The sequence below is a fragment of the Scomber scombrus genome, chromosome 15 (genome assembly GCF_963691925.1).
Source record: "Scomber scombrus chromosome 15, fScoSco1.1, whole genome shotgun sequence".
Classification (NCBI taxonomy): domain Eukaryota; kingdom Metazoa; phylum Chordata; class Actinopteri; order Scombriformes; family Scombridae; genus Scomber; species Scomber scombrus.
Genome location: NC_084984.1, coordinates 16893870 through 16910074, shown reverse-complemented (window position 1 = coordinate 16910074; position 16205 = coordinate 16893870). Strand labels below are relative to the sequence as shown.

The 16205-nt window shown below is 41.8% G+C and overlaps 1 protein-coding gene across 1 annotated transcript; it reads left to right on the top strand.

Annotated features, from left to right (window-relative positions):
- The first annotated feature begins 539 nt into the window (after window positions 1–539).
- Window positions 540–15958, top strand: LOC133995758 (amyloid-beta A4 precursor protein-binding family A member 1-like). The gene is made up of 12 exons (XM_062435230.1): window positions 540–2453; window positions 3522–3977; window positions 4815–4854; window positions 5210–5355; window positions 10863–10895; window positions 11238–11324; window positions 11511–11711; window positions 13125–13304; window positions 14061–14273; window positions 14468–14587; window positions 14992–15132; window positions 15887–15958. Exons 1-12 carry the CDS (start codon window positions 540–542, stop codon window positions 15956–15958), a joined length of 3603 nt encoding a protein of 1200 aa, XP_062291214.1.
- Window positions 15959–16205: the final 247 nt, after the last annotated feature.

Here is a 16205-nt window from a genome sequence, read left to right as displayed (position 1 = left end):
TTTTATCTCAAACCCCAAAGATATTCAGTTTACAATGATATATTACAAGAGAGAAGCAGTAAATATTGACATTTGGGAAGCTGGAACCAGAGCATTTTTGACATTTTTAGCTATGTTAGCAACATGGCTCTCAGGATGGCAGCCCAGTCTGTCGATCAGTGGGTCTATCACTTTGGTCCACACTACTGTAAATTAAGATGATGAGCATGGTAAATGTGATACCTGCTTAGCATCAGTATGTTAACATTGTCATTGTTGCCACATTAGCATTCTGGTGTCATCTGATCAAAGGATACAGTAGGATACAGTAAGATTAATCAAGTGTTCAGTGCCTCGTCTCCATATGCAGTGCTTTTTAAACGTCTAAGTCTGTTTTCGAAAAGACCTTCAACCCTTCCTTGGACTACTCGTGTGTGATTTGACTGTTGACTGTTACATCCTGTCTCTGTTTCTTCCAGACTGTGTTGCTGTATGAGCGGGGTTTCCTTGGAGACGAAAGGAACATGTTCTGAAAATTGGAGTCAGATCACACCACAGCCATGAGCCATAAATATCAGGGAGAGGCAATAGGGGAAGCAGGTGAGGAGCACAAGGCGGCCTCAGTGCCTCAGAGGAGCCGTCAACCCAATGGGACGACACCCGGGGAACCTCCTGTACGTCGATCCTGGAGGCCATGTCAGATGCTCAACCAGGATGGGGAACCGAACCCTCATCATCATCACCATCATCACCATCACCATCCTCCTCACCACCACCACCACCCACCCACAAGTCGTGGGCCCCCACGGCATCGCCGACGGCCTACATCAGGACAAGGGCAGGGCCAAAGCCAGGCTCAGAGTCCTGGTTTTGTCCCGGAGGTGGCTCCTTCCAACGAAAGTCGTGACAATGAGCCTCGCCCTGTGCAGCTACCCCGCCCTGCTGTCGCCCGTTACCGCCGTCATGGTGACCCTAACCCCAGGTTCAGAGGTCACAGACAGAGGCAGCCAATCAGAGAGAAACAGGACTCTTCACCTGATGCAGACAAGAAAGAAGGTCCAGCAGATGAGCAGGTACAGGAAAGCCTACTAGAAAATCCTCTAAAGAACCAGTTGCAGGACAGGGGATCTCCTCACCAGACTCCCATCGCTGTTGTCACGCCCACCCACCTCTCACCAGGTCCAGAAACTTCTAACATGCAAGGAACTCCTCCTGCTGAGGTGGAGGAGGACCTCCAAGAGTGTCAAGTAGAGTGTGAAGAGGAGTCACAGGAAGTTGAGGAGAAGGACGAAGAACAAGAACAGGCAGAGGATGATGGAGACCAGCAATCAACCCCAGGTCACTCCAGCTGCAGCCATGACAACATGCAGACAGTTGATGAAGGAGCAGAGGAACATGCTGAGAGGGTGGAGGAGGATCAGGAAGAAGGAATGGATGATTTGGTGGAGGACATTGCAGTTCAGGGAAGTGAAATTACTGATCTCTGCTCTGACACGGAGAGCGCTGCTTCGCTCAGTATGGACGGACCTCTCCACAGTCCGCCACCGCTCCACTCACCCACTCCTCCTTCCTCCCCTGACGCTCCACCTTTCCCCCAGCTGGACCACTTCAGTGAGGACAACAGTATGAGCCCTCTGCCTGACCATGACCTGATACCTGAAGAAGAGGAGGAAGAAGAAGAAGAAGACGAAGAGGAAGAAGATGATGAGGATTGCTCTGAATCATGCTCACTGTCCCACTCCACTTCCTGCTCTGAATCTTATCCAAAAACCTATGCAGACTTTTATACAGAGTCCCACCAAAAGTCTTACTCTGAGCCGGACTTCGAGTCGTACTCGGAGCCAATATCCCATCCTAACTCTTTTCCTGAGCCCCTTAAGACCTCCTACCCTGAGTTACACAGAGAACCTCGCAGGCATTGTGGTTGGAGGACTGAGGCCGATGAGGCGCAGCAGGAGTCCCACCAAGAGCCCTTTTCCAGCCATAGACAGGAGAATGTACTAAAAGGTGCTCCAAACCCCTCCATCAAGGGCTCCCATCATGCCCCAAGGCAGGGCAGAGACCGCGGTTCGCATCACTCCCCTCTGGACCGCTCTGTTGGCTGCCGGCTGCACCACTATGACGGTCAGTCTGATGGAGAGGGGAACAGCGCCAATCAAAGCCCCATTCCCAAAAGTCGTAGGCATGCTTCCAGACAAGCAGAAACCCAGGCTAGGAGCCCCTCGTCTGGGCAGAGCAGCTCCGGTGAGGCCCAGGAAGAGCGAAACATGTTGGGTGTCACGGCTGGTGAGGAAGGTACGAAGGGCTCAGGAGACGCCATCAGCCTGGCGATTAAAGACATCAAGGAGGCAATTGAGGAGGTTAAGACGAAGACAATACGTTCCCCCTACACACCTGACCAGCCTGTGGAACCGATTTGGGTGATGAGGCAGGAGGCCAGCCCCACAGAGGATATATACCCACTGCAGCCATTGGTGGGCCATGTTAGTATTAGTTCTTTCATCATTGATGCTTCTTATTCTGTCTTTTAGTGAAAAATGTTTCGATCCGAAGGACTTTCTGCACTGTCATCAACATTTTTTATTTATTACACAAAGAAAATCTATATTTTAAGCCTCAGTTGGGTCTCCAACACCTGTTTAATTCCTCTGCACCTGATGTTGGACTTTTCTTCATCAAGCAATAAATACTTTCAGTGTGGAATATCCTTTGGGAAATACAAGTCTGAGTTGCAGTTTTATGGACTCAGCACCCAGACTCAATGAAAGAGTAGATGGGTTAAACACAGTCTTTGACCAGGTTGTGTGTTGTCCTGTGTTCCTGTTTTGTATGGTTTACAGTTAAGAGGGTCTCCTCATATTAATGGCAGCTCAGAATAAGATTCAACTTATAGTAACTGTCAGTCCCTCACAGTAAAAACCTTCTAACTGCATATTATTGTAATATTTGCCAGATACATAGTCCTACTTTATTTCAGCATCACAGATAACTTTGGTTTTTTTGAAAGATGCATGAGGCCATTAAAGGAACAATTCAATGGACTTATTCTCTTTCTTTTAAAGAAGAAGACCAATCAATTTCCCTGTGGTTAGTTTAGCTTAGCATGAAGACTGGCGGTAGGGGTCAACTACAAGCCTGGCTTTGTCCACAGTCTGCCTGCTGTATTATTTACACATGTATCTTGCTCATTTAGCACATTACATGTTTTCAGGGTTACATTTTGAAGTTATTTCTTAACATTTCTATGAGCTATTTCTATTAATTCCCCTAAATGTTGAGCTACTCCTTTAAGTTGTGCTGATGAGTGATATTGCCCAAGGAGTTTGGTCAGCAGTGCAGTAATAAATCAATTTGATTTGATTGCTTCCAGGAAGTTTTACTAGAAGATTTACATGCCCACCTTTAATTTCATTTTCTGTTACTTGGATTCATGCCCAAATCCTGAATCATGTATTGTCTGAATAAGGTGAATTGTTTTAGATGCATCACAATTTTAAAAATGTGATATTTTCTTTTATTTTGTCTCTGTTTCTTCCTCTCAGTCCTCTCCTCAGTCCCCCTCTCAGTCAGTGTCCGAGTCTCCGTCCCGATACGCTCCAGTTCCAGTGCGGGAGCCGGTTAGTCCTCTGAGAGCCGAATCATCCAGAGCCCTTCCTCCCCAACATTATCAACAACAGCAACCCCAGCACAATCATCATCACCACAAAGGCCACCAGTCACAGCAGCAGCAGAGGGAGACTGCGAGGCCGCCACAGACGTATGCGCAACCGCAACCTTATGCGCACATGCCGCCCAATCAGCATCAGCATCAGCATCAACAACGTCAACATCAACAGCACCATCAACAACACCATCAACAGCACCATCAACAGAACCATCAACAGCACCATCGACAGCACCATCAACAGCATCATCAACAGCATCAGCAGCTTCCACCTCAACAGCCACGGCCACAAGTACAGCCACAGTCGCCCCCAAAGCAGCCGTCTGTCCAGGAGGTGAGAGCTGAACCTGCCATTGTCCATAAGTTATGTTATGCAGACATCCCAACCTGCAAAAAGTCATTTAAGGGTGGTCCGTTCCGGGGTGTGTCTGTGTGTGTGTGCACTGGGTGTATAAGGACACTGTGCTCTCACACGCGCTGCATTGATAGTCACACAAACACACACACACAGTCACTCACTAGCTCCAGATTACGGGAGATTGGATCTCATTTGCGGGCGTCAGGGATCCGCTATCAATATGCAGGAGACTCCTGGAACTTCTGGGAGAGTTGGGATGTCTGTCTTATGTATAGCTTAATATCATATTTCAGTGAAGCTTAACAGGGCCCACAACTGCAGCAATAACTGATCCAGCGTGGATGGTTTATATAGTTGACATTAATTTGACAATGTTGAAATGATTATATACATCATACAAAATCACATATACGATAATCAAATTTGATTCATCACAGTTAATGTGCTGTGTTCATTTTGCTAGTTTTTGTTTAAGATTTGCCTGTTATTAAATTAGAACACAGAAATCCACTCAAGCTCCTTAAGCCCTCAAAGAAGGTTAAGAAGAAACAATCATACAACTAAACGTACTTAGAGAAAAGCTTTACATTCTTGTGTACTGATAATTTTCCCCATTTCAAATCTATGGACATTTTAAAAATTGTGTGGTTTTGGTAGAGACGGTGATAAGACTTATCTTCTACAGTGTGTTTATCGCTTAGCAGCTAAATGGCTGACAGCAGAATTTAAATGAGTTGAGAGAGAGAACTGCAGTGTGTGAGTAGAAATAATAAGGATTGTGATATAGCTTTTTTCTTTTTTGTGTCTTTATAGATTCGCAGATCTCTTCCCCCGTTTCCCACATTTGTGGACGGTAAGTGAAAATCATACTTTCAAAAGACAAGAATTGTGTCTGTTTATCTTTCCAATTTACCAATGGTGGCTGTAGTGGAAGATCAATGCTGTATATTCCGCTTTCAAATTTGTACATGTAGTATAAAGGTACTTTATTTGTCACACATACAGTTGTACAGTGAGATTCAGTCTTTGCATTTAACCCATCCTAAGTATTAGAAGCAGCAGGCAGCCACTATGCAGCACCCAGGGACCAACTCCAGTTCTATGTCAGTACCTTGGTCACGGGCACCGACAGGAGAATTAACCAAACGTGTGTATATGCATATGTAAGTTTATATGTTTACCTCATGGGGTGCGTTTGGTTACCACAGTCCCAGGACCATGTGACCCCGAAGACCTCATCGACGGGATCATCTTTGCAGCGACCTACCTGGGCTGCACCCACCTGCTGTCAGAGAGGACGCCTACAAAGAGCGCCCGCATGCAGCAGGCACAGGAGGCCATGAGCAGAGTCCGGGTGAGAGCCAGAGTCTGAACTCTAAAAATACACAGTTTTTCTGCTTCTGTCGACAAACGTATGCAATTTTAGAGCTTTTATCACCTTGACATAGAAATAAAATGTATAATTTCATATCTCTGAGAATCATAATCAAAATAACTCAACAGCATTTTCTTTCTTCTTATGTCAGCTATGTTTAAAAAGTACAAAACATGAAGTCTTAGGTCCGAATTTAAACGGAGGGACAAATTAAAGGAAAAACCTAAATAGATGAGTGGAAAAAGATGCTTCCACACAGGTGCACTGTATGGTACAATAAAGCAATTAAAATCCAATCATGCTCTGCGGCAGGTGTAAAAGCAACATTACAGCTTGTTAAACTGTAAATTAAGGGTTTACGCTCTTAAATTAATGTTACTAACAACAAACATCAAACAGCTCAAAGATGAGAGCCGCTGCTGTTTTCTTAGACATGAAGACACATCAGCAGTAGTGCATCTGAGGTTCACTTCATATTTGGGTCTTTTCACGTCAGAAATCCTCGCCCGGGTGACACAGCCAGCGGGCAAAAAAGTCCCCGGGTTCGTGCACAGCTCATCATCCACAGATCACTGCTCCTGATCCACAGTCACACAGGCTCCTCTCCTCAGCTCCACTGCATGTTATATAAACGGTATTTCAGGGCTGCGAGGCCCCCAGAGACTGCAGACTCCCGCTTTCTGCTCCCGTCACAGTGCATGATGTCAAACACTCATCACACGAGGGGTGAATACTTTTTGACTTTCCATCACAGCCATCAAACTAAGTATAACAGCGCTTATAAATGTGGCTCGTCTCGTTTCCTGATGACACAACGTAAATATCCAGAGAGGATATTCGCCAAACCAAAAAACGGGATTTGCACAGCCTGTGTGAACGTAGAGTCAGTTAAGGGGTCAGCGATGTAGAACCACTGGAGTATGAGAGATGAGCAGTTAGACGTGGCCGTTTTGGAGAGGCGTGCGAAGAAAGTCAGAGGCAGGAAGATGACGAGCTGAGCTGAACGCTGCTTTGTGGCCGTTTGACTGACAGATCCGGTACATCGTCTCCGTTAAGATCTGAGAGGAAAGAAACCTACAGTGAAGGAGAAAGTTAGAAACTATGTAATGATGAGAGGGGATGAAGAAGTCATTTTGTTTTCTTTTTTAATATGCTCTTTGTTGAGCTGATATCTCACTTAAGAGCCTGATATTAGTGCTGTTTTCTTCCCTAATTTAAAATCTGTAAAGCTGCTGTTTCTTGTATGTGTGAGGTAATGTGAGGCTGTAATTATATTGCATAAACATCGTTTTTTAGGCTTGTGCATATTGGAATTATATTGTTAGATTTATCCAGTTATTACAATGTTTCAAAGCAACCTCCCAATAAAAACTCAAAGAAACGTCTAAATGTAGTTAATTTCAGGTGATCTTTGGTAACATTAAATAAGTTGGGTTCACAGTGAAAGCTTTTACCTTCACATTATAATGCATGTATTGTGAAGCTCATGCAGGAAGTGATGATTGAGTATCAGTAGTGGCTTTATGAAACAACAAAATCTCATTATGCAAATGAACAGAACATTAAAATGTATTAATGAGGATTTGTCACGTCTGGCTGAGACCCGATCAGATGAATAAGGCCAGTATAAACCAGTATAAACTATACCGTCCTTTTACATGCTTTATCTTGTTGACTAGCAAAGTAATCACCTACAGTATACATCCAAGAATCACCTGGGTTCATTAAGAGTTAGAAAATGAGTGAAACTGCCTCTTTATGACATTAATTGCATGTCGGCATTTTCAGTAAAAGAAAAATGTGTAAAACTTCCCTCTGATTTAAACTGAAAAGAATAATAAAAATATATGCAGTGAACTTATATTAGATAATAGTAAATAATAACAGCAGCATGATTGTAAATGTTCTGCATATTCATAAATGCAGAAAAATGCATTTACATGTATAGAATATATAAATAAGATATTGTCAGTATGAAGCATAATAATAAAATATTTAGTTTTAAAATGTCTATAAAGAGCTGAATTAAAAAAAAAGTTAAATGAATAAATAAATAAATAAATAAGTAAATAAGTAAATAAAACGTTTAACTATTTGCCATTAAGGTAGTCCACTTGGAAGATGATCATTTGAAGCTAACAAACTGACAAACATGCAGATATAAAACACCAATATAAAGGTAAATTACACCAATATTTAAACAGGTAAAAACAAATGATATAAAAGTCTGTCTGTAAATCTCATTTCAATGACTTTATCATTTAACTCAGAGAGGCAGATTATTACACAGGTCGTCTGACAGCTATAAAATGAACTGAAATACTGAAGCTGACGTGACTGCTGTTAGCTGAGTGATGTACAGTGACGTGCAGCGCAGGTCAGGAGTCAGACTCCAGCTGGTGATGATGATGAGACGCACAGCCTGCAGAGCCGCTGAGCAGCGTTGTGTGAAATGAGCCTCTGTGAACCAACACACGCACACACACACACACACACACACACACACACACACACACACACACACACACACACACAAACACAAAGCGATTTTCTTGACCGCGGTAAATAAACACTTGTGAGAAATATGCTTCAATAGAGATCTGATTACAGTGACGCCTTTCAAATACAAGTGAGATTATACAAGCTGCTAATGTGTCATAGTAAAGCGGAAAAGTCAAAATGTTAAATGATGACAGATAAAAACTGCATCTGATTATTTGCTCACTTAATGTGAACCATAACTTGGCAGAGGTCGCTGATTTACTGGAAAAGTCTGTTCTTAATTCAGCCAACATGTTCAGGCACAGAGCCTTCATCAGTTTACTGTTTAATCAAGGCTGTTGTCATTACGTCATGTACTGATAGCTGTCGGTGTAACAGTACAATCTGTAATCATGAACAGCAAACAACTGAAATACAATGAGACAACAGTTTTGAGATGAATTAAATGTGGGTTATTCACTTTGGGTGAACTGACCTTTTAGAACTGAGGGATCTGGCTCCAAGTGTGTCTTGAGTGACCATTACATCATTTCTGTTTGCAAAGACCAAATTTATTGTTGTTTCTAACCAATGGGAGGACATGTATCCAAAGCTGTGCTCAATAACAGGATAAACAATTATAATAACAGTGCATTGTGTGACCCCTTATGAAAATCATAAATACTTGTGCTACTGATTTGCTCTAGCACCGCTTCTTAACATAAAACAAATCTAGAGTTAAATGCAGCAATCCCCCTACAGCTGCATCTCCCCATTGAGAAACATTGTACTCATTTACGCATTAACTTAATTCATTATTTAAATCTCCTGACACGCCAACAGGATTGGTCATAATCAATGTTAATTAATGTTCTGTGTTCTTCACACCCAGAAGGTCACACACACACACACTCATACCAGGTTCATACAGGGAAATTGTATTGGAGTAAAGCAGTCGTACTCCTGATAAACCCTGATCTCATGAAGTTGAGCAGCAGAGCAAAAGTACAAACTGTAGGTGTGAACTTGATGAGATGGAATAAACTACTCAGACGAAATATAATTAAATGTTTAGTTTCTGAAGTCATTTTTTTTTTAGACAGACAAGTGAAAGACTTGAAGTTATTTTCTGGGTTTGGGTTAATTTCTATTCCAATTGCTGATTTGAAGAAGCAAATGGATTAAGGTAACGGGAAATACAGGAAAAAACAGGAAGTGGATTTTGTTTTGTTAGTTCATAAGAAAACGGAAAAACAAAACAATGCATTTCTTTATCCTGTTTATCTTTATCTTTATCCTGTTATCAGACAAGTTGAACACAGCTTTGGATGGAGGGTCCCCGGGAGGCAGCAATGCACTTCCTGTGTCTAGTCTGTCAGAAACAGGAGGACATCGGTTTAGTAGGTGGTCTTTCAATGTGACCCATGACACATTGCCTTTCCACTGCTAAAACAATGTAGCCACATGTGGCCCAGACAACCTCCAAATGTGGATCTCAATGCGTCCTCATTAACACCTGTACTTAGATGATCTGAACACCTGAGATGCATGTTAATGACAGGTGTAAATTGGGCGAGTGAGGCTGTTTCTTTTAATAAAAGAGGCTGGCCTCCAAAAAAAAAAACTTGACTTCATGTTTTAGTCTATAAATATATTCAGGCAATTTATAAAAAAAAAAAAAGAAGTGTTTTTACTTTCACTTATTTCATTTACTTTCTTACCAATATTACAATTGCAACTGAAATCGCCATTATTGTCACTAAACTTCTGTGTTTGTGGTCTACATAGTGTTATCCAAGAAAAATGTGCCCCAATTATAATCACAAACTCATACCAGTTTAACCAGTACATTATGACCAGAGTTCTCTATCGACAGTACATCCATCATTAATACTTGACAACTACTGTTCTAACTGCTAACTGCCTGTCCGGATATAATGCAATGCAATTGACTAAAACACTCACCACTCTATTTAACAGTGGAAAGACACAGTCTGTCTTTTCAAACACATTAATGATACAGAGTGTTGTTTGTCTAGCTGAGTGTAAGCAGCACAAACACGCATGCAGAGAGCATATTAACCCGGCAAACTGCCAAAGATGAGATTTTGTGTTTTAAATCTTTTTCACAGACAACATTCTGACATGTCACAGCAGGAGAAGCACATGATTAAATTAATGATTTAATCTAAACTCCATTTCGTTGCTTCACTTTCACGGTCCTGGTATTGTGCGTGCTGGCTCAATGACACACTGTCATGACAAACCGGGACACCTGAGTAGAACAAAGCCATCATTAATGTTATTAGGAACATCTGTGCTTTTCCTGCTATGACATGCAAACATGTCTGTGGCAGAAAACACATATTCACAACAACAGTAATTAGCTACAGCAGTTTCACTATAATAACTTGAAATCACTCAACACTGAATATAGCTTTCAAAAAGTTGCCTAAATGGAATAAACTGTAGTGTCAATCCAGGTAAAAGCTGCAATCCTTTTTGATTTTTATTCAATCTGCTTTAATCACATCTTTACTGATGTAGGTGAGCAGACGGGTGGATTTTAAATCCTGAAACAGCACAGATGCAGTTTAGAGGGTAAACGGGGGCACAAGTCAAGATTCGGAAACGGGAACCCTGAGCCGTGATGAGACGTCTGCCATAAAACACACAAGGTCGCTTCTCTTCCTCCGGGGGTCGCTTGTGTCACATAGATGAAGGAGGAACTTTTGATAATATTTGCTGCAAAGGCCTCTGGCAGCCCGCTGTTGTCAGATGTGATAGACAGTAACATCACTGTCCTCCCACACACATATGCACACATACAAAACATACACCTTTAAGGTCTTTTTGTCCTTTAATTTGGCATTTGGAATAGAGACGGTCCACAGAGAATGTGGCGATCTGTTTTTTTGTCCATCCAACCTGAAAAGCTTTTTTCTGGAGCTGTTGTCTTGATTATTCTTTCTCTGAGTCTGTGTTCTGCTCTCTGATCACTACAGGCTGCTCAGAAACAGGCGAAGAACAGGAAAAAGGTAGGTTCTCTTTGTTCATTCACTACCTCTGTGACTGTGTCAGTTTCATTTCAAGCAGGACGTGTCTGTACAGATGTTTGTGGCTGAATGTTGACAAGGACAACATCAGTGTGCAAGTCTTTGTCTTTGTACAAAAGGCCTTTTGTATAGTGTTTGCTTATATTTTTGGTTTTCCTCTTGTCTTTATTTTTTATCTCCAGTTTCATTTTTGTTTGTTGCACGAGATGTTAGAATTTAGATGTGATGTGTTTCTACAGTAGTGACGCAGACTCTGTTCTCTTCCTTCACTGCTGTTCGTCAACCTGTTGCTTCCTCTGTTCACTTCCTTTATTGTCTATGCAGAGCCCCGACGGTGAGGGTCCATCTACCGCCGAGGTGGATCTGTTCATGTCCACGCAGAGGATCAAAGTCCTCAATGCAGACACTCAGGTATGGAAATAATAACTCCTTACCTTCTCTCATCAATCGATACATCATCACAACCTTCTGTACTGAAAAATTTGATAATACAAAGAGAGACTACAGTTTAGATTACCTCAGACGACTCAAAAGCATCATAGTCACATTTCCTCTGGGGTTAATTTAGGTTACCTCATGTCTGTGTTTGGCCACCAGGAGTCTATAATGGACCTGCCATTGAGGACAATCTCCTACATAGCAGACATCGGTAACATGGTGGTGCTGATGGCCCGGGGGAAGATGGTCCGATCCCGCAGCGCACAGGACAACCTGGACAACACCGCCGAGCAAACCACCATGACCCACGATGACAGGCGGCTGTACAGGATGATCTGCCACGTCTTCGAGTCTGAGGATGTGAGTGACTGAAATAAAATTTGGTACTAGTGTGTCAATGTCATTTATTAATATATGAATCATGCATTATATTGAAGCCCAAACATAAGAAGACCCCCTCCCTCCCTTTTACATCACCTGTTATTGAAAAAAAGATAAAACTTACTTTCATATCATCCTGTTGGGAAAATAAGACACTATTAATCCAAGAAGAGTCCTAATCTTGGAAGCCTTGTCTCTTGTAAAAATGAAACACTTCTATTAAAGCAGATTGTAAATTCCACATTGATGTATCTCGTCTGACAGTCACACACTCTCTTCTGTCAGGCTTTGGATGTGACAGCAGTTACTCTTTGCTGTTTAACAGATGTTTCATTCCTGCAGTAAAGAATATAGTAGTATATAGTGTGTGTATAGTGTATAGAATAGTGTGTTTAAAAGACACTTAACAGATTTAAAGGCCCTTGCTAGCTTAGCAATATTAAAGCTACAAACAACCCATAATGTAGCAGGTGTTTCATTGATACTCTCTCGATTCCTAAACATGTAATTGCATAGTCCTCAAATATTCAGGCTGGTGTGGTAATATTCTGGCACTTCTGGGAAGCATGTTAGTTATGATAGTTGTCTTGCTGGGAGTTAGGCGGACTACAGAGGGCATGATGGGACATGTTGAGCCTAGCTTAGCATAAACACTGGAAGCAGGGGAAAACTGAAGGAAGCCTTCAGCACAAGTGTAAAACTATACCGTCCTTTTACATGCTGTATCTTGTTGACTAGCAAAGTAATCACCTACACATCCAAGAATCACCTGGGTTCATTAAGAGTTATAAAATGAGTGAAACTGCCTCTTTATGACCAGAATACTAATATTCTCGGTGCAGTCAGTGGGCTCAGCTGTTATTGGTTAGTAAAAAGCACCAAAAATTGCTTTTAAGTGTCCCTTTTTCCAAGTGTAAGTATCACAACTTCGGAATTGTTAGCTAACACTAAGCTAGCAGTTTCCACCTGCTTCCAGAGCTTGTGCTAAGCTAGGCTACACACAAGAGAGCCACCTGTTTGTTTTAGAAGCACAAAGTAACTGATTCACATTAACAACTAACTCCTGCAAAGTACAGTAAGCAAAACTTATGGATGAAAAAATATTCACTGTGTAGTTTGAGAGAGACATTGAGGCTTTTAATTCTTACATAGGACAACCTGTCTTTATTTTTATTGATTCGTCCATCATTCTAATCAGTACCAGTAACATTGTACTCAAGTTCTAATTACCAGGAACAATCCTTTAAGACTTGGTTTGAAGGTTAAGGATAGAATTAGCTTAATGTTGGGGTGAGGGTTTTCTTAATGGGATGTAACTAAGCCTTTTAAACATGAGGCTTGCAGGCAAAACTCCCACAGGGACTCTGAAGTCCCCTTGTCTGTATCTTTCAGGCCCAGCTGATAGCTCAGTCCATCGGTCAGTCTTTCAGCGTCGCCTACCAGGAGTTCCTCAGGGCCAATGGCATCGACCCCAATGACCTGAGCCAGAGGGAGTACAGCGACCTGCTCAACACTCAGGACATGTACAACGACGACCTCATCCACTTCTCCAAGTCAGAGAACTGCAGAGATGTGAGTGTGCCAGCAGGTGGCAGCAGAGTCACAGGAGTTTTTTTTAATTTACTTGTGGTGCTGAAACTGAGATCATTTTTTCAATGGGGACATTTTACTTTCTTTCTATTTCACATTATATATTAATGACTTTTTATATGTGATTTTGCACATATAAAGATCACAGTACAGGTCAAATCATGCATATTTGTTTCCTTGGGAAGACAAGTAATTTAGATGGGAAAATCTCAATAAAGCACTTTTTGTATTTTAGTTTGAAACTGGTATCAAGTGTTGAAATAGAGCAGTCACATTGTCATAAATATTTGCATACAAAGGACAAAGTACTGGATTTTTTCTGCTCAGTTTGCTCTGTTAGTTTGCCTTCTAGGGGTTCAAATGAGCAGCTGGTTTTGTAGTCACAGCTGTGTGACGGTCCTGAAAAAAAGCCATATGGTTTTAAAAAAGTCTCCCAAACCCCAGTACGATGCGCAACCTGGTCTAACCTCAGACCTGCCTCCCTCTTCGCTGCATGTTGGAGCAGTTGGAGCTTGAACTGGGTGCAGCATTACTCAAGCATGTTGTTTGGATTGTGTTCTTTCACCAAGAGGTTTTAACAATTTAAATTTTAACAGTGAATGTTGATACATTTCCATAATTTATCCAGCAGCAGGAAAGTCTGTACAAAAATGGCCCAAAGTGATGACGTAACTGCTGTTTTCTCTTTTGTGACTCAGCTCAGTCTCTGAAAACAAAGTTGGGCTTGTTTCCCGGCAGGTTTACATTGAGAAGCAGAAGGGGGAGATCCTGGGTGTGGTGATAGTGGAGTCTGGCTGGGGCTCCATCCTCCCCACTGTCATCATCGCCAGCATGATGCACGCTGGTCCGGCTGAGAAGTCCGGTCGACTCAACATCGGAGACCAGATCATGACCATCAATGGGACGAGCCTGGTGGGTCTACCGCTCAGCACCTGTCAGAGCATAATCAAGGTACTGAAATGTTCTATTCTGAACTCAAACCTGCTTGATCGGCTCACTCAGAAGAACCTTTGATTTAGTTTATAATTACAATTTGGTTTTCTTGGCTGTAGACTCTTCATCTTGTAACTATCTCATATTGTTCCACTGTATATTATTGTGTCTGTTTAGCTTCCTGTAGATAACTTGACTCTGTTCTTCCTCAGGGTCTAAAGTCTCAGTCCAGGATCAAGATGAACATCGTCAGGTGCCCACCCGTCACCATGGTGCTCATCCGCAGGCCGGACCTCAGATACCAGCTGGGCTTCAGCGTCCAGAACGGCATCGTGAGTATCGAGACTGATCACAGAAGATGAGGTCGTCCTCATTAGTTTATAAGAAGTTTTAATTTAACTGTGCTGTAGTGACCCTTCATACACAATCAATGTAAAATGAAGCAGTAAATACTACTGTGGTTCTATATCCAAGACTTCTTTGACCTAAAAGTGAAAGAAAGGAACCAAAGCACCCTGATTGATCTAGAAGAAAGCACTTTTTCTGCTGCCTTGTTCTTATAAGTGTTGGTTTTATCAGCAGCATACATTTATATGTATGTGTTGTTTTTGATGATGTTCAAAGACACATTTACACATTTATCAGCTTTCACAAATTATTTAAAACATCATCACATCATTTTTCTGCTGCTGGAATGAGTCACGTCCCCCCCTGTGTTTTGAACTTTGGTGTGCAGATCTGCAGCCTGATGAGGGGGGGCATCGCTGAGAGAGGAGGCGTCCGTGTCGGTCACCGCATCATTGAGATCAACAGCCAGAGCGTCGTGGCGACGCCTCACGAGAAGATCGTTCAGATCCTGTCCAACGCCATGGGAGAGGTAGGAGGAGCGCTCAATGTCTCCTTTTGAAATCAAGATAACACATTTCTGGAATATATTTAAAACATTTGACATTTCTTCCAACGAAAGTTTTTTTGTCAATTTAACACAACACTTACGTTAAGAACCTTCCAGTAGCTCAAAGGATGTAGCAGAGTAATCAGTATAATAGTTTTTCTAGTCATTGTTTTGCATTTTTTTCAATATTGTACCAGAAAAAATGAAATTGGAAAAAGTATTATTCATGCATGAAAAGAAACCCTTTCTTCAAAATGTTGATATCTCTTTTCATGTTTCTGCCTTTTTAACCCTCACATACTGCCCAGGGTCAAATTTGACCCATTTATACATGTAAGAGCAGTAAAAACACCCTGAATACTTTTGACCTTTTAGACTACATTTTGATAACTTCTCCTAGTGTGACCCAGTGCATACAAAAATGAAAATGTTTCAACTTCTTAAGAATATTTGTGTGCAGCTAGTAGGTCTGCCATGAAATCTACTTTTGTTGGACGAATTTTTTAACTGTTACATTCCTCACATTTAATATAATCAGTTGAACTTATGTTCCTGTTTTATGCAACACTGGACCATTATATAGCATGATTGTAAATGTTTTTTCTCTATCGACGTAAAAACTGAAGAATACATTAATTTGTGGTGCAGAAATGTGTTATAGACTAATTATGAAGGGTTTGAATATGAACAGTACTTGAGGGTTAACTCCAATCATTTCCTTTATCTTGTGCTTCAGATCCACATGAAGACGATGCCTGCAGCCATGTACCGTCTGCTGACAGCACAGGAGCAACCTGTCTACATCTGAGCACGGCTCTCACGTTCTTTTTTTTTGCACCACGTCGACTCTTTACTACCGTCCATCCATCTTTCAGTTTGTTTGAATCCCTTTCTCCCTCTCTGTCTATCCCCTCTCCGTTTGATATCACTTGACTTGCCTTAATCTGTACAGTACACTGTCAATGTAAACATGTACATCTACAGTATGACAGCAGGAGGCAGATTATTTCACTTTAGGCCGAGTGTTAATGTGACGTGTTATGTTTGACCAAAGA